Source organism: Pezoporus flaviventris, unplaced genomic scaffold, assembly GCF_033815535.1.
Source record: "Pezoporus flaviventris isolate CSIRO_AGI_PZ_B2104156 unplaced genomic scaffold, CSIRO_AGI_Pfla_v1 ptg000034l, whole genome shotgun sequence".
Lineage (NCBI taxonomy): Eukaryota > Metazoa > Chordata > Aves > Psittaciformes > Psittacidae > Pezoporus > Pezoporus flaviventris.
The window spans coordinates 1,755,042-1,773,869 of record NW_026892582.1 but is presented as its reverse complement, the minus strand read 5'-3'; the positions used below and the strand labels follow the sequence as shown (position 1 = coordinate 1,773,869).

The 18,828-nt window shown below is 54.8% G+C and overlaps 1 protein-coding gene across 2 annotated transcripts; it reads right to left on the bottom strand.

Annotated features, from left to right (window-relative positions):
- Nucleotides 1-12,724: 12,724 nt before the first annotated feature.
- On the bottom strand, nt 12,725-18,597 carry PIRT (phosphoinositide interacting regulator of transient receptor potential channels). Of its 2 annotated transcripts, none has more exons than XM_061462038.1 (3): nt 18,472-18,597; nt 17,778-17,984; nt 12,725-13,502 (listed from the first exon to the last, which is right to left on the bottom strand). In XM_061462038.1, the coding sequence occupies exons 2-3, from the start codon at nt 17,778-17,780 to the stop codon at nt 13,080-13,082; spliced, it is 426 nt and encodes a 141-aa protein (XP_061318022.1). In that variant the 5' UTR covers nt 17,781-17,984; nt 18,472-18,597; the 3' UTR covers nt 12,725-13,079. The 2 variants fall into 2 exon arrangements, with proteins under 2 accessions (XP_061318022.1, XP_061318021.1); XM_061462037.1 differs by having other exon boundaries at nt 17,778-17,979; nt 18,472-18,578.
- Between the last annotated feature and the right edge of the window lie 231 nt (nt 18,598-18,828).

Genomic DNA, 18,828 nt, shown 5'->3' with positions numbered 1-18,828 from the left:
GGGAGCAGCAGGAGAAGGAAGGACCTGTGCTGCTGGGATGCAAGGGACATTGGAGACCATCAGAGCTGGCCCTCTGGGGTGCTGGGGTGTGCTCATGGGTGCTCACCATGGGAGAAGGTGGGACAGGGAGGCAAGAGAAATCCCATGGTCCCTTCCCATGGGCACACGCTCCAAGCCAGAGGTTTTCCCTCTGGCAGCTGGGCCTGGCTGATCTCTTCTGCCTGTGCATGGGCAATTGAAGCCACCATGTCTTGCCTGTGCCCATGTCCCTCCTTGCCAGCTGCCTTGAGGAGGTGAAGGACTCTGGAAGCACCTTGCACACAAACACAGAGACGTGTTTGGGTTTAACCTGCTCACCACCTCCCCATGTGCATCCTGCTGGGCAGCAGTGCTTGCCCTGCCTGGAGCCACGTGAGCTGGTGACCATCAGAGGTCACAGACGGACCAGAGAGGGGAAAATGTGCCAGCAGGAATTCCCAAGGGGAATGCAGTATCCCCGGGTCAGCAGGACCCTGTCCATGCAGTGCTTGGGCTGAGCTGTGTGGTGGGGTGCATTGGAGGAGCTGGGCACAGCCTCATCAGCACATGCCAGGAGGGACGAGTGGCGGCGGGGACCTTGCACCCACTTCCCGCTGGGTTCCCTGGGTGATGCCACCAACTCCCTGGGTGTTGTCCCTGAGCGGCGCACCCAGGGTGCTGGTGGGGACAGACATTGAATGGTGACAAAGCCCTGAGCCAGGCTTTATAGGCTGGATTGAGCAGGCATCAGCAATTAAAAATCCCAGAGCAAATACAGGAGGGTGTGGTTACTGCTGCCCTTCCTTATACATCGCTGCAGTATCCGACTAATGCTTGCTACCGGCTCCTATGGGAGGCACATCAAGGAAATTCTTGAAGGCAGTAGCCCCAGGGGCACATGGGTGGAAAAGCACCCTTAGACCGGGTGGTGAAGGATGAAGCTGAACTTACCAGGTCCGGGCATCCTGGTAAGTGTAGGGCTGTAAACCACCGTGACTCACACTGCAGCTTCCACACTGCAGGGAGAGTCAAGAAAACTTCCTGTCTGCCTCTTATGCTCACTGCAACAAGAGGAGGAAAATCAGTCAATAAAAAATAACAAGAAGGAAAGAAAAAACAGTAAATAATGACAGCATCAACAATAATAATGACTTCTCACTGCTTGTGAGAAGCTTTACAAGGAAACTACAAGGAAATCTCTCTGGAGCACTTGGGGTGGGGATCATGTCGCTTGGCAATCTTCCTGCCTACACACCAGGAGGTATATGCCTGGGGGCACTGGCCTGGCTGAGATACCAACACTGAAGAGAGGTGAGGCTGGTCTCAGAGCTGGTACTCACCTGCGTGTCAGTGGGGGAATCTCTTTGTCTCGTGTGCTGCTATAAAACCATTGGCTCTTTGGTGTGAGGGTCTTGGTGCATGATTTCACAGTTGGCTCCTGGCACCCTCCTACTGCCATCATCCTCCCGTCAGGTACACATAGCTCCAAGCACGGTGGAGCTGCTCATTAATTACCTTGGGCTAATTGGCTCCACCAGCTTTGCCATCACTCTGATGGGGAAGAAAATCCCCTTGGGATGCTGGGAAGGAGGCAGGATGCTGTTCGTGCAGTGGTGCTCTCCTGACACATGGACATGTCCACCTCCTTTAAGCTTTGCAGTGGTGTTGCTGCTCATAAGTGAGGCCAAACCTGAGCCCTTTGCAGCAGCTCTGGGCTGACGTGGATGTTTCCATGTCACCACCAGCCCCACCATGAAATGTAGGGCTGATGCTCAATGTGTGCTCTAGGACCAGGCTTTGGAATCCAGGCAAGGTCCATGCTGCCTGATCTGTCTGTCCCTGGGTGATTGCCAAACCAACCAGGCGTGTTCTAGACCAGCCTGAGATTAAAAATGCATAGTGTCAAAGCCAGTGTTCAAGAGTGGAACTTTGTACCTCATTTCTATGCATTCAACATTTGTCATGGGGCTGTATACAGGGCATCATGCCAGTGCCCTTGTGATACAGCCTCTGCTTGTTTTTTCCCCATTTGCTGGAAATACATTCCCTGCTGGCAAAACCTTCCCAACCTGGGCAGCCCAGTAGGGCACACTGGTTTGGTGGGCTTATGTCAATGAGCAGCCAGGTTTGCTCGCTCACGCAGTGGTTTTACACCTCATCTGCACGGAGGTTTTGGTGTTAAGCAACAGCCTGGATCTGGTTTATTATGATCCACTTTCTCCATTTGTCCAGGTTCTATCACTGGGAAACAGCTCATGCTCCCTGTCCCTCTGCCACCAAAAGCTGTCACAAGAGAGCAGCAGCTCTCCAGGACCCTCAACTCACAGCACTGCTGGATGGAAAGAACCATGGAAATAAACCCCAGATGAGAACCACCTCAATTTCCACCAACCCCTCCCTCCTCAGATTCATCCACCCAGGCTCATCTCATCACAGCCACGTTCCTGGCCATCATTAATCTATTTCAGAGCATTTTAAAATCTAACGTTACTTCCGAAGAGTGGCTGTCACCATGAGGAAGGTCTCAAGACCTCTGCATTTCCCCACACCAGCAAAGCATCCCTGTGCGTGCTGAGCTGTAGGTACCTTTCCCCTGAGGGTCCACCTGGCTGATCGATGCTGCAGTGACCACCAGGCCCTTCCCTTCGGTCCTTTTTGATGCTCTTCCCCAACTGGATGATGCTTTGGAGCTTTTGAGCAGGTGGCGCTGCTCCTCCGAGTGCAAGTTTCCATTTCGGCTTTTCGGGATCCGTGGATCAGTTAAAACCGAGCTCCCTGAAGGGGACCTCAATGTTGAATGTGTACCAGAAGGACCAGAAGACGAGGCTGAAGGCCAGCAGCAGAGCTCCCAAGTAAACGAAGAAGTCCCAGGAGCTTAAAGGAGCAAAAATTCCCAGGAAGAGGGTGATGAGCCCGGCCACATCGCACAGCACGGCCAGGAGCAGGATCACCGCACAGCGGCCCGCGAGCCTGGACACGGTCATGGTGGAGCCAGAGGGGCCGGCGGCATCCCGCGGTCCCTCCCTGCCTGCCTCTGCTCTGCCGTGCCGCAGGCTGCCAGGAGGAAGTACAAATGTCACAACACACCTTGCAGAACAATCGGGAGGGAGCTCACGACACCGCTTTAACCGTTTCATGGCCCTGACATCCCAGGGCTGCTGGGGAAGGGACCTGTCACTGGGGTACCCCGAGAGGGGCCGGGTGTGAGCACATCACGCCCCGTCTGCCTAAAGCTGCAAGTCTGGTCCTGAATTAGCCTGCAGACGGGCTGGCTCCTTTGATTTGAGAACTGGGATGTTTGCTGGGCAGCATCAGCCACACCAGGATCCCAGCAAAACCTGCAGGACACTGGTTCTGACATGCTGGGGGCAGCCTGGAAGCGTCCCGCTGCTCCCTCTCTTTATAGGTAAACTGAGGCGCAGGAATGTGTCCGCAGTGTCAAAAATGCATCACCCTCGCAACACCTCCAAAAAGCAGGTCTTGCTGGGAAGGCATAAATCAGAGAACCTGTGTCACTGCCCATCCCCAAAATGAGAACCAAGCAAGTCGGTGATGAATCACCAAACAAGGCAAAATTTCCCAGAGCTCCTGGCTGGTCTCTGAGCAGCCGGTATCGCTCTGTGAGATCCTGGATGTCGCTTCCTCCTCTCTGTGTGACCCTGGGCACATCTTTCCTCTCCTGCCTCTCTGGTCTGTGTGCGCTTGGCAAACAGGGGAAGTCTGAGGGAGGTGGAGCATCCTTTGGCTAGGAGAAAGCCCATGTCTTCATGAGCACTGTATGGCCTGTGCACTAACAGCTGCCTGCCCCATCTCATGGCCATGCAGAGGATGCCAAAACCTGAGACAGGACCATTGGTCATGAGGTCAGCATCATGGACTGGAGCAGTGCCCAGTGGCAGACACCTACTGGAGCTGGCCTTAGCTCCAGGGAATTCCAGAGACTGCACCAGGAGTGTCCCCTCAACCCTCTTGTCAAACCCAAGGCACTCGGGGCCCATTCGCCACCTGAGCCCTGCCACCACTCTGCCATGAATGAGGTGATGGCTGGAGGGAATGGGGGGATGTTACCTACCTTGCCTGAGTGCTTCCTGTGCTGCTCAGGGAATAACAGGAGCTCCTGCTTGCCACCCACAGCGTGCATCTCACCAAGCTTGTGGCAGAGGATGCCCAGCACTGCCCCTGTGGTCCTCTCTCCTGCTCTTTTCCAACCTGCTGCTTGCAATCACTCAGCACACAGGGGCTGTTGAAACCATCTATTCCAGTGCACGCTGGTCTCTCCCAGTGGCAAGGATCTGCCTGCTCCAGGAGATATTTTTCCCCCTTGTCTGAACAATGAAGACTTCTAAATACCCAAATAAAAACCTTATCTCTTCTTTGTGCATTATCACCCTCTGGGGCCTGGGGGGTGAATCTGCTCTTTGCCAGCCCATCATTAGCCCTGCATTACTCACCAGAGGGCTGGAGGGAAGAGCTGGGGCACAGGATCTGACCGCCTGGTTTGCAGGAAGCACACCGTGAAATCGGATCTGATGGGTGCTCATCCCCAAACCCACCCCTTGCCCTCACCCCCAGCCCTCAGTGAGCTCCCAGTGGTCCTCCCCAGCTCAGGGGGTCACCCAGAGCCCAGCAGCGAGAGCTTCCCTGGACCCTGAACCCCAGTTTCAGGCTGATCTTGCCTGTGCACGGGTGCTCTTCCCTTAACTGGCAGCGACACAAGGCTCTGAGCAGTGCCCAGCGCCTGCGTTGCTTTTGGTGGATGCCTTTTTCCATAGTCCTCTTTCAATGAGCTGCAGCGATAACGGAGGTGGGCAGGGGATGGAGTTTTGGAGCTCTTTGCTCCTCAGTTCAGCCACAGTTTGATGAATGCACCCAAGATTTAGCATTGACAGTGATGGAGTTGCTCTGGCCAGGTTTATGATGAGCCCAAGCACTGCTACCCTCTGAAAGGAAGGACCTTTTCTGTGTTCCCTCTTGCTCCCAAGCTGTGTCCAGTTCTTGTCTCCTTTGGCTTTACTCAGTCTTTATCTTCTGCTCACTGAACTTCAGGGAGTTCGCCCAGGTGTTTTATTGTGGTGGGAGAGCCCCAGAAGATGCCTCAAGACTTTTCTGTCCTTTCTGGACCGGTCTCTGAACCTGGCAGGTGTTATCCACATGGGGCAGAGAACATTACCCTAGGAATCCCCCTCAGACCAGTGGTACCCTCCAGAAGCAAACGGAAGGAAGATGGGTCTGATGCAAAGGCCTCAGGTCAAACCAGCCTGTCCAGCCCCACACGGCAATAGGTTTGTGGCACCTTGATGTCACCAGAGCAGATCAAGATGCCTTTGAAAAGAATAAAAAAGAGAGCAAGAAAACTCATGGAGGTTGTTGCAAGACGAACAGGTCATTGCTGACCACGTTCCAGGAAGTGGGATAGCTGTGGTGACTCCTGTCCCTCTAGAGGAGACACTGTGTGGTGGGATGGCCTCTCCCATACATCTGCTGTCCCTCCAGGAGAGCTCTGGGGCCGGGGCAGTGTTTATCACTGCAGACAAGGCTTCCTTCCTCTGCAGCCTCAGGCTTTTGGGATCCGGATGTTGCAAGGTGAGGACCCTGCATTGCCCTTCAGGAGATAGCAGCCCCATTCAGATTTGCTCTGTAGGAGGCAGGGTTTTCACCTGGGTGCATTTCAGCAATGCTGAGCCCTGCCAAGCTGTGCACGACAGCAGCGATCTGCACATGCACTCCATACAGTCGCTCCCTGAACACAAAGGATTCCAGATGTTCATTCACCTCCAATCAATGGCTTAGAAAGCTGCAAACAGCTGTGCTTTAGTCCAGAGATGCTTAAAAAAGAGCAGAAAATGCTGCATACCTTTTCCTAGCCCATTTCTACCGTAGCTGGAAAGATGTTAGCGGAAAACACTTGTTCCTGGAGCTGGCCCAGAACAGGTTTGCTGAAGTATGTGGTGAGAGTAAACCAGTTCTTCACTGGGAACAATGACTGGGGCTTCCCTGAGCTACGCATTAGTTGGGAGCAGCAGGAATCTGCACAGGCGGATGGCAGTGGTCTGACACAATCTGCCTGGTGGGAGTCAATAGTTATTTAACTGCAGGTGGAGACAAAGCCGAGAAGGAGCCTTCAGAAGGTTCATCCTCCAGTGGAAGCCGGTGAGCTCCCTGCAGCATGGGCTGAGGTTGGCTGATACCTGCCTGAGGGTGAGCAGGACATGGATGGAAAGCACGATGTTGCTTGACCGAGCAGCCCAGGCACAGTTCATGGCATGGGGACCTCCAGGCACAGCTCCACAGCCCGATGCTGGTTGTGCCTCGGGTGGTCACTGGCTCCACCGCCACGACTGCAGGTCCTCCGATGGGCTCAGCTTTGGCAGGGATGGGCAGATCCCTCCTGCAGCACTGGTTTCCCCAAGCACCGGCAGCTCCATGCAGGGTCGGAGCACTTTGGGATTGGGTCTCAGTTGCGGGACCATGATGGCTGCAGAGGCAAAGCTGCTCCCCGAGTGCTCTCCTCCCAAGGAAACCTTCCCTGACCAAATGACAGCTCAGAGAGATTGATATTGAACTCTCAGGAGGAACAGTAAAACCAGCACTGCCCCACCCCGGAAGCCACTGATTGATAGACACAGAATGATTGTACCTCTCCATACATCTGGGAAAGGAGCCCAGACATGGTGGCTGGACAGGAATAGCACTGAATTAGGAAAGCCTCCTTTCCCCATTGCACCTTCCTTGCTAAGCCCTGGCTGGTGATGCTGAACCCTGGAAAGCATCCCGCTGAGGACAACACTTCAAAACATCCTGACACGTGGAGGTTTAACACATGCTTCCCTCTACTAAAAGAAGCTCCCATACTTTGCAGGACTCTTCACATCCCTGACCAAGGATAGTTGATACCACGGCACAGAGGGGCTCCAGCACCCCTGGCCTAACTCTGTGCCATGAACATCGCCAAGCTCTGGCTGGCACATAAGTTTTTCTGTGGGTACACGGCAGCTGAAAGGTTTTCTGACAGATCTGCTCATGCTTCCCAGAAGAGGCCAGAAGCTGGAGATCACAGAATCATAGGCTCATGGGATGGGTTGTGTTGGAAGGGACCTTAAAGCTCATCCAGTTTCCATCCCTGCCACGGGCAGGGACACCTTCCACTGAAGCAGGCTGCAGTTCCCTGCTGGAACATGGAGTGTGGAGCACAGGGTCTGGTCTGCACTCCACTTACCCCCATGCCTGGACCAGCCCTTAGGGTCCCACTTTGGGCTGTTGTGCCCATGGATTGTGCCACGTTTTGCACAGTGCTTGGGGTAGGGATAAACCAGCAGCTCCCCTTTCCCGTTCTGCTTGCTTCCAGCCCTGAATGCAGCCTAAACCCGCGTCTTTGAACTCCAGCGTAGGGAAGGGGTGGCTGGAAACTGCAGGGCAGTGTAAGCAGCACTGCCAGCATGCTCCTGAGCTGTACCAGCCCCAGCTCCACACGTCAGTCACTGGTGTCAGTCACTGGTGTCGGAGCTGCTGCCAGGGCTGATTGCATCAGGTGCTGGAGGAGCAGGTAAGCTGTCCCTGGGGCACTGCTGCTGGGAGCACTCATGAGCCCTACAGCTGCTCAGGGCGCGAGTGCGGGTCTGAGACAGCTCTCGCTTGTTGGATCCACTGCGATGGGTTTAGAGCAGAGCCCGCAGCGCCGGCCACGCTGCTCCTGAGGCCCTCACAGATGGGGCTGGAGGCATTCCTGCCCTGGAGACACCCGGTCACAGCAGCACTGCTCCTGAGTGAGAAATAGCCAGATTTATCACCCCTGGTGTGGGCTGGGTGGAAGCCCCGCTCCAGCATTCCCTCTCCTCCCTTAGCAAGCTTCAGGGGCAAAGCTGGGGCATGTTTGCTCACATCTGCCTCTTACAGCTTCCCTGTACTCTTCTCAGCAGTGTCATGGTGTAGAGCTGAGCTGGTTCTAACAACTGGTGTTAAAATAGGAAGGGCTGGGGTCTTTTGTAGGGTTTAAAACTTGCTGTGAGCACTGAGAGTCCTCTGGAAGTCATTACTCTTGCTACTGCACAGTAAGGCCAGGGAAGAACTGCTGCTGGCTCTGGGTGAGTGATGAACCCCCCGTGTGCTGGGCTGCATCCCCAGAGCGTGAGCAGCAGCTGTGATCTGCTGTGCTCTGGGGACACCCCCTGCAGTCCTGATCCAGCTCTGGGGCAGCAGCACAAGAGGGACGTGGAGCTGTTGGAGCGAGGCCAGAGGAGGCCATGGAGCTGCTGCGAGGGCTGGAGCAGCTCTGCTCTGGAGCCAGGCTGAGAGAGCTGGGCTGGGGCAGCCTGGAGAAGAGAAGGCTCCTGAAGGGGAGACCTGAGAGCAGCTCCAGTGCCTGAAGGGGCTGCAGGAAACCTGGAGAGGGGCTTGGGACAAGGGATGTAGGGACAGGCCAAGGGGAATGGCTTTAACCTGCCAGAGGGGAGACTGAGCTGAGCTCTTAGGCAGAAGCTCTTCCCTGTGAGGGTGCTGAGGCGCTGGCACAGGGTGCCCAGAGAAGCTGTGGCTGCCCCATCCCTGGCAGTGTTCAAGGCCAGGCTGGACACAGGGGCTTGGAGCAAGGTGCTCCAGTGGAAGGTGTCCCTGCCCGTGGCAGGGGTTGGAACTGGAGGAGCTTTAAGATCCCTTCCAACCCAAACCAGTCCGTGGGTGATTGCAGTCATTTGCTCTTTATGGGGCAAGGAAACTCCAGCAGCACTTCAGGGTGCACACTGAACTGGAGCTCATACCCAGGTGTGGGCATGAAGGTGATATCACAGTGGGAATCCAGGATATCAGCCCCCATGACCCCACGAGCCCTTATCCATGCCTCCAGGAAGGAGTGTTGGAATATCGTAGAGTCATAGGATCATAGAATAGGTGCACTTACAGACACTGGGGGTCACCTGCCTCCTTCCACAGTAAGATCGTTTATGCCACAGAGGAGGGGGGTCAGCGTTAGTGCTATCCCCATCTGCAGGTTACACCCAGGATGGGTCCAGTTAATGTGAAGTTAGGTAAAACCTCACTTTAACATCCTTGGAGAGAGGGGTGCAACAGGGGTGGGCAGTGCCTTTGGGCTGCTTTAACTGCTGTTCAAGCCCAGGAATGGGCCTGCCTGCAGCAGGGTGTCATCGCAACAGAGCCTGCTGACCTTTGAGATGCAGGAGGAACGTTTCCTCTTTGAACTGCCCTGCAGAGATAATGAATTTTGTAATGGATTTCCTGTTCTTTTTATAGCGCGGAGGAGCTGGCAGATCACTTCTGAGCTGCTTCAGTCGGGGCTGGGCTGTAATTGTGTTTGCTGCATAACCTGATATTTTCTTATACGTGGTTTTCTTTGGCTTGATGGAAAGCATCGCGCCGGGATTCAAACAGGCTTCAGTGGGAGCAGAGAGGAATATCTGGGAGCAGCAAACAGTGCTCTGGGTGTGCACGGGAAGAACCCAAAGACATGAACTATGTCCTGTGACAAGATCAAAGGTCCCTCTCACCCAGCGCTGACCCCAGCTGTGGCAGGAGGAGACAGCACGTGTGCCCAGCCCTTTCTGCCATCTCCCGAAGGACTTCTCCAGCATCCACCCGTGTTATGTTAAAGAAGTTAAAGGGCACATCCCTCTGTTGCTTCTGCTGTCTCTTGTTTGATTTGTCACCCATAAACCCACCTTGAACCCATGCTCCAGCTCATCTTCACTTCACTTCAACAGTTTCACTGCCCAGTGCTGGGAGCTCTTTGCATTGGATGCACAAATGCAAAGTCCACCCAGTGTCCCAGCTGCAGTCAGGCATTTATAACCCCTGCATCTAAGTGGAGAGTGCCCGCTCTGCTGCTGGACTTTTATCTGCATGTTGAAGCTGTTAATCTGGCTTTCCCTTCAGGTAATATTTCTTTCACTGTCCCCCTGCAGATCTGGGCAGCAAAGGGGAGGATCTGATCAATTCCCTCTCATCTTTCTCTTCCTTTTTTGCTGATTTCTGGGCTATTGCCTTCCGCTCACCTGTGCAGGCTCCTTCCTCTCGCCAGGCACTGTCCTGTGCCCCCCACATGCTCCTCATCCACTGAGCACATCCCCCTACCTGAGACCCTCACCCAGGGCGCATGGCAGTGCCCTGCAGAGCCAGCCCCACTCTGCCTCCTCCTGATGTCCTGAGTGAGCCCCCTGCACGGTGTCCCTTGGACACCGCAACCATCCTCTGCCCCAAACACCCCATGGTGCAGCCTCCCATCTCTACCAGCAGGCACAAACCAGCAGACATCAGACCAGAGCAGCAGCGTGAGCATCTCTTGGGAAATCTTGGCTTTAATTTAACCTCATATTCTTGTTACAAATGACCAGTCTGGAATCCCATTAAATTCTTGGTCTTAGTGACTTCTTATTGTATTAACATTGCACTGACTGCCTCCTTATCCTTGGTTGAGAGACACGAAAGCAGGACGCCTGCTCCCTCTCTCCAAGCCATTTGGTACTCCTGGTCCTATTGAATACTTTAGGACCCCCATTTATGACTGTATCGTCAGGCTGCAACCAGTCACGACCTGGTGATGCTCTACATGTTGCTGCATGGTTTCCTGCTCCTGAGTCCTGACATTGGTCTGATTTCTGCCTTCAGCTGCCCCCAGAGCAGGAGTCTTGCAGCTAAATCAATAGAGTCCTGCCTAGTGCCAAGGCAGGGTTGCACAACCAAGGAGAGTGTTGCGTGGCGTGATGGATGGCTGAGGAGCAAACAGAGGTTTACTGGGTCCAGGGCCAGATCACACACCTTGTCCACCCCATTCACAGCCTGGCACCGGCTGGCAGGGGACACACACACACGTCTGCACCACCCAGGAAACCAGGCTCAGGGCCAGGCTGAGCTGGGGCAGAGGGATGTGTGTTACTGCAGTACTCACAACCCAGCTTCCTGGCTGGGACCTGCTTTCTCGAGGTCTCCAGCACTGGTGCAGGGGATCTCCCAGTGCATGGCAATGGCCACCCTTGGTCACATACTGGTGGGAACCCGGCAGTGGTGTTGAGGTGAGCCCAAGCTCCCTGGTTAATCCTGTGAGCCAGACTGTGGTAGCACAAATGCTTCCACTTGAAGGCCAGGAGTACCTTGGACCATATGTGCAGACAGAAAAGCTGATGTGGCACCAGTTTCAGAAATAAGGGAGCTTAGCCAGGGATGGCCGGGAGGAGGTTAAATACTGTCCCACAGGAAATGAGCTCTTGGTCCTGAGCACAGCTCCCACAGCTACACCTTCATGATCCTTGACTACAGTGAGCACATCTCCCTTTTAACCGACCTCCTGGGTGTCTGTTGGCCTGGAGCAGCAGGATCTGTTACCCTCTGCTTTTGCAGTGTCTCCTGATGCTGTGCAGAGCTTCCAGCGTGACTGGCATATTAGAGAGCTTGAAGGGATTGTGGCTCCAGGATGGTGCAGAGACTGAAAGTACAAATGACTCAGAAAAGTGGGCAATGCAGGAGGAGGTGGACACGTTGGCTGTACAGTGGCCATTAAACAGTGCTCTGGAGCAACCTCTGCCTTAGCTCTGAGCTGCTGTTAGCTGGGAGGTGAACATTAACCAGGAGAAAAAAGAAGAGGAGAGATTCAGGTTAGATATAAGGAAGAGGCTCTTCCCTTCCCTCAGCAGCAGCAGCTGATGGAGGTTATCACACCCTTCCATCCGAAACCAAAGAGCAAACACAACGCAAATTGTCTCTTCACACCCCTCTGCTTCCCACTTGGAAGAGGCAATGGGGCTGCCTCAGCTTCCCCATGTATGTGCAGCCTGCAGAGAGGACCTTGGTGAGGCCTCCTTTCTGTTTCCTTTCTGCTTCTGATCAGCACCAGCTACCTCCTCACGCTCACAGGCTGCTGTGCTGGGGAGCCTGGCTGGACCCACCAAGGGCTGCAGTGGGATCCAGGCTGGATCAGCACTGCTGGAAAACCTGCCTCTCATCAGTGCCTGAATGCAGAGCTGGGACCTGGGTGTTATGGGCTTGTTTGTATTGACCCTGATCTGCTTCCAGGCTGAGACCAGCTCTCCAGGCTGAGAACTTGTGCTTCGAATTTGCCTTTTAAAGTAAACCAGGCCTGCTGAAAACATAAAATGAAAGCAAAAGCCACGTGGAAAGGAGCCGTGCTTTCCCTGGTGAATCGCCCCAGGGCATGTGTTTATTAAAGGCAGAAATAGAGTGGTGGAGATAAGGAACCTGTCTTTCTGCCTGTGGTCCAGTTCTGGTTGCATCAATAGGCTGATGGTTATGCTTTATGGGTGGCTCTGCAGACAGCATCAGTGCAAACAGAACAGCTTTGCTGCTGCAGGCCTTCGTGGAACACCCTCTGCCAGTGGGAGCAAAGAATGCTGCTCGTGATGCTGCTCCTCACCTTGACCCTTTGGAGCAATAAATAAAGCTTGTGAATGCTCCACACTGAGCAAGGAGTGAGCTCCAGTTTGCAACCATGTCTCAGCCAGCAGCTGTAACACATCAGTGACAGTACATTGTCCATGGGCATCACAGCTCATCCTCCTGAGCTTTGGTGCTGCCTGTTCTGGCGGCCTCCACTGCTACAAAGTGCTCTGGAACTACATTGTCCTGCTTCTCCTCCGTGCTGACCCTGGATGAACCATCCCTGGCCTCCCAGCTTCCACAGCTGAGCTGCAGTTTACTGGCACCAATGTTCACACCAGGCTTCACTCGCACTCTGTAGCCGGTTGGTTCCTCTCTGCTGATGCATCTTGCAGAAGCTGCTGGGTGAAAGCAGGTTACTTGGGTTACATCCCCAGTGTGTGATGTTGGGTTGATCACTGGACAGGAGGGTGATGCAGAGAGCTTGGAACCTGCCATGCGGGGCTCAGCTGCAAAATCCTGATCTCTTTTTCACTGGGGTTACTTGGATGAAATACAAAGTTCATTTTCCCACTGGAGACTGATACAGTGCGTTTCACCTGTAGGGAAGAGACCTAATGGGATGAAATCCTCTAGGAGAGTACAGGGACGTGGTTCTCACTACAGCTAACAACAGAGGTGGGTAGAGAGGAGGGGAGCCTTCCCGGGAAGGTCCTGGGCTGCCCTCAGCGGTTGAAGAAGAAGGACCTGAGGGTCTGCAGACACTGTGACTTCTGCCTCTGCTTCTGCTTCTTCCGGATAATGGGGATCCAGACCAGGCCACAGACAAGGAGCATCAGTCCCAGGGACAGGAAAGCCGGGCCACACATTTTGTAGAATTTTTTGTTGTTGCTTTGGATGCAAGTCAGGCTGGTGATGACCACCCCGAAGAGGAAGATGCCTGCTCCAACAGACATGACAATGAGCGGCTTGCGGTATATGTTCCACTTGCTTCTGGATGTGGTGGTCCAGACAGACTCGCTCCGGGAGCTGATGCAGAGGGTGCTGGCTGTGTTACTGGTCAGCAGCTCCTTGGACTGTGGAGACTTCCGACTCCCGTCAGGGCTCTTGGGAGGAATTTCCATGGTGACAGGATCTGGAGAGGAGACCTGAGATGGACAAAAGAGAAAAAGCAGAGCAGGGCTAGCGGTGGAGGATGGATTGGGTGCTTTCCATTTGGTCATTAATCAGTGTCAAGTCAAAGGAAGGTGGAGAAGGCTTTGTGGGTCACTGTAGGGAGAGATGAACATCACACCTATGAGAGCAGTGAGATGTAGAAATAAGCAACAGGGTTCTGCAGGTAGGCTGGGATGGGGATGCCTGCAGTGTCCCACTGCCCGCACATAAACAGTAAGACTCCTGCAGTCCTTGTCCCTGTCCTTAGACCTTCCAGCTCACCAGCTTCTAGCTCCCACAGGGGTTCAGTGGTGAGATCCCACAGGTCTCCATTGGAACCTACCATCCTGAGCCTCCTAGGGCTCTTGGCTGCTTTCAGGGCAGTGGCAGGGTGCTGCTAGCAGGGCTGGTGATGCTGCCTGTATCCCTGGACCCGCTTTCCCTCTCAGATCCCAATTACCCCTCAGCACCCTGTGGCATGGTCATGCCTCCCTCTTGCAAGTGGGGAAACTGAGGCATAGGTGTGCTATGTGGTAGAGCAGAGAGCACCCTCCTATGGGCTGAGCACTTCCTTTGGGCCCTGGGGTTTGCTGTTCTTCACTGCCATATTCAGCCTTGGCATGTCAGCCCTCCAGTAGTGGCTACACAGGAGCTTCTCATTTCCTATTTGAATGCACAGATGGGAGATGGGGGAATGCTTGCCATACAGGAATGTTTCTGCAGCTGGAAGCTGGGCAGGATGCTGAGGGAGGGCTCTTGAGCTCAGCAGCAGGAGTGCACCGACATGCTCTGCCCTGCGATGGCGGGGTCAGCAGGGTGGCTTTTCAGCACATCAGTTTTTCACCAGCTCAGGGGGGAAATGCATCTTCCCAGAAACAACGTGCCTTTAGCACGGAGAAAACGTTCTGGTAAAGGGGAAGGGCTGAGCATTACATTAACCACTATTTCCTTAGGACTCTGCTGAGGAGACAAAGGCAGGAGGCTGGATGTGGGAGTGCTCGTGATGTAGCCAGCCCTGCTGCTGGGAAGCCCAGCAGGGGTGAACCCATGAAGGTACCGGAGCTGGGGCTGGGGCTGATTCATACCCAGGAATCATCATTTCTACAAAGCAAACTTCTGCCTGAGCTGCTGGGTTTTCTGCCAGGGCTCAGTGGTGTCAGCAGGGCTGGGACTGCCCTGTCCTCTGATGGACACTCAGCTGTCCCCACGTGGGGATGCTCTGCACCACGCGAGCTTTGAGCCTAAGTGGGCTTGGATCTAAAGCACTTGATCTAAAACTCTGCTCCAGCCCTAGGCACTGTCTTAAGGAAACCTGCTTGTATTTAGCTCATACTGGGCCCAGTGCCCATCTAGGGATGCTGATGGCTGGGTACCAGCCAGCACCCCCCTTATTCTTCACCCTGTGTCCCCTGCCAAGGGTTGTGATTTATTCTGAGAAGAAACAGACATCATTTTTCAATTGAGTCCTCCCAGCACAGACACTGATGCAGAAATGCAGATCTGGTGGTATCCACGTGTTTTGTGATGTTTCAGGTTTGCCAGACTTGGACCAACAAGCAAAAATCAAAAGGCAAGAGCAGTGGACATGGTTTGCATCCTTCCTGTCTTCAGCTTTCAACCCTCTCTGTTGAACCAGGAAAGACGAAGCAGAAGAGGGGACATGTTTCTGCCATCCTGATATGTCTCCTACAGCACTTGATCGGGTGATCAAGCACTTGACAGGGCAGGTGAGTTTTGGCATAGTAACAAGCTGTGGTTTCTGTTTTCTCTTCTCTTTGGAGCTGCAGGCTGGACTGATAGCGGTGAAGGATGCTGACCCCTGGGTTTTGGAGAAGCAGGAGCTGCCATGAGATGTTACTTTGATGGCTACAGCTGCATGGGACATGCAGGGGATTGGGCACAACTTCCTCATTGCTCCTGTAAGTTCTGGCTCCAGGCAGCCACAGGCTCCTCAGACAAAACCAGGTACTGACAGTGACGTCCAGTTCCTGAGGAGACACCGAGGCTGGATCTGCCTCCACCAACACATTTGCTCTGCTTCCACCTATGCACCTAAGCAACCTGCACTGGAGTCAGCCCAGACCTCCAGAAAAGCCATCAGCTCTGCAGAGATGTGCTCACATCCTGGATAACTTCTTGCTTGTCTGGTGTGTGCAGCCTGACTTGCTCATAGCATTGCTGGGCTGTGATCCCCCTGTTCCAGCTCAAACCTTTCACGGAATTACAGAATCCCAAACTCGTTTGTGTTGGAAGGGACGTTAAAGCTCAACCAGCCCCAACCTGTGCCATGGCAAAGCCCCTCTCTAGGTTTCTTTAGGCACTGGAGCTGCTCTAAGGACTCCCCGAACCCTGAAATTTCATGCTGTGCAGTCACTGGTGTTTCTTGGCTTTATCCTTGCAACATCCATTGTGAAGAGATTTATGCTCAAGCCACTGGATGGTTTTAATTTGGCTTTGTGACTGGAAATCTGCTTTCTGCTCTGGAGAAATGCCCAGATCTCATCTCTCAGCAGGCTAATGCAGCCTGTGCTGCCCCGTCGCTCAGGCACCCTGCTCCCTGCCTTGCCCGTGCGCTGCTGCCCTGCCTCCACACTCCGGGAGCTCTGCAGAGCATTAGCGTCTGGCTCTTGCAGAAGCCATCACCTCCCGCTCAAGTTTGCACTCCCACCACAGGGGATGTTTCCTCCCCCTTTTGTGTTCTGACAAACCCACCCCTCTCACCACAGCTCCCAGACATCGACCGTTTCTGTGGCACTTCCCAGCAGAGCGTGGCTCTGGTCACACGTTTCCTCACTGTTGGCTAGGGAAGGATTTCACTCCCTGCAAGTGCCTGGGACGTTGTCTGTGAGCGCTGCGTGCATCTGCAGCTCTGGGGAGAGTTAATGCAATTTCAGTTCCCTCTCTGCCCGTGCTCCATCCCTAATTCATCACATGCACGCTCACACTTGATGTCCTGAGCAGCCTGGCAGGATAATGCTATCAGATTCCTCCCAGGTTTTGAAACCATTATCAGTGTAAGGAGCAGCTGAATGCTCGCTGCCTTGAAAACACCTCTAGAGCACATCTTGGATTTCAGGTCTGGTGTTTCCGCTGCTACTGCCTCTGAAATCCTGGGCAGCTGCTGGCACTGGAGCCAACACTGGGGTTTTCTTCCTCCCCTCTCCATAAGGAAGAGCCTTATGGGATTCTGCTTCTCCTCCCTTTGCTCTTCCAGTGTGCTGATGTTGGTTTCTGAGCTCAGAGACCCACTGGGGCACACTCGCTGGTGCCGGTGGGGACCCCAGCGCCAAGGCAGCAGAGCACACAGCCAGGTACCTCCTAGACCCTGGGGACATCACATGCTGGTGCTGAGGAGAGACCTTTGCACTGAGAAGCACCCAAGGGCTCAGCCCTGGGTCCCTCAGCCCACCTCACCCCAAGTTCTGGGATGCTGCAGCAGTGGCCAGAGCTGCACTGAAAGTGAAGCAACAGCCTGATCTGAAGGGTCTGCTCCTGGGCACAGACCTGTGTCCTCCTGGCCATGCAAGAGCTCGATTTACTCCCCCAATTCCATTCTCAGCCTGTCCATCTCATTATCATTTGGGTGGCAGCCCTGATTCTATGAGTCCTGACTCTTTGACTATGGGGGACTGCATTCAGCTCTGGGGCAACAGCACAAGAGGGACGTGGAGCTGTTGGAGCGAGGCCAGAGGAGGCCATGGAGCTGCTGCGAGGGCTGGAGCAGCTCTGCTCTGGAGCCAGGCTGAGGGAGCTGGGCTGGGTCAGCCTGGAGAAGAGAAGGCTCCTGAAGGGGAGACCTGAGAGCAGCTCCAGTGCCTGAAGGGGCTGCAGGAAAGCTGGAGAGGGGCTTGGGACAAGGGATGTAGGGACAGGCCAAGGGGAATGGCTTTAACCTGCCAGAGGGGAGACTGAGATGAGCTCTTAGGCAGAAGCTCTTCCCTGTGAGGGTGCTGAGGCGCTGGCACAGGGTGCCCAGAGAAGCTGTGGCTGCCCCATCCCTGGCAGTGTTCAAGGCCAGGTTGGACACAGGGGCTTGGAGCAAGCTGCTCTAGGGGAAGGGGTCCCTGCCCGTGGCAGGGGTTGGAGCTGGAGGAGCTTTAAGATCCCTTCTAACCCAGAGCATTCCATGGTTCTATTAATCTGAGTGTGCTGGGGCTGGAGGCTGTTCCTGGTAGAGGTGGGCTCTGCCCTGCTCACGGGGAGGTGCTGATGTGGGACAGGACCCTGTGAGTTGTAAGGGCAGGACCGAGCGCTGGGAGCTCACTCACCATTCCGAGCCTCTGCTGTCCCGGCTCTCCCTGGTGTGTAGCTGCTCACTGCAGGACGTGGGGCTGGCGGCAGCACTGAACATCCCCTGAGCTCCTCACGGAGGAACCCAGCCACCAGCTCCTGTAGGCACCGCAGGGGCGGCTCAGAGCATCCGGCTTCCTGCTGCTGTGTCAGCCCCAGGGGCTGGATCCTGAGTGGGCTCTGCTCTGGGAGGAGACAGGGAGAGTTGTGCGGTGCCAGGCATCAGTGCTCACACCCCATCCTCCCTCCTCCCATCCCCACGTCCCTGTGGCCTGCAGTGTGGAGCGGGCTGGCAGTGCCTGTGTAGGCTGTCCCAGCGCACTGGCTGCTCTGCTCCGAGACCAGGGCTGGAGGAACAACTTGTCAGGGGGTCTCACATCACCCACAAACCCCACCAGATCATGGCTGTAAACTGACTTGGAGCCAGTGTCCATTTGCTGGTGCAGCTGAGCTGGGTTGGGCCCAGCTGCCTGCATCCCTTGGGAGCAGCTTTCCAGCATCCCCCGGAGTTTAGGCAGTCCCAGCAACACGCGCAGGGTCTTGCTAAGCAAAGAACATCTGCAAGTCCCTCCTTGGGGCGCAGCAAGAGGATGACCCCCACCTTGCTGTGCTGTATCCCCTCTCCTTTCCCACCACCCTAGAGCCAAACCCATGGAAACCCATCCTACTTACGTTGAGTGGTGAGGGATGGCTGCCCACCGCACTGGCAGTGGGACAGGCTGCAGCAGAAGGTCCCACTCTCCTGAGCCAGGCTCACCCCAAGCCTCACATCCCTCTGGATGTTGTCTAATGTGCTCTGTTGAGTCTAATAAACAATGGAGCACATCCCAGCTCTGATGACCTCACCAGACTATCAGTATATTGTTTAACTCTTTGCTTCCCTGCCTTGGGCCCCTGCAAAGCTGTCTGCCAGGCAGCTTGCCTGGGGGGGCTCTATAGGAGGCTGCAGTCTGGGAGGCAGTGCAGTGGTGTGCCAGGGGGCACTGGTACTTGGAGCAAGGATCTAGGATTGGGGCTGTTGCTGATCCA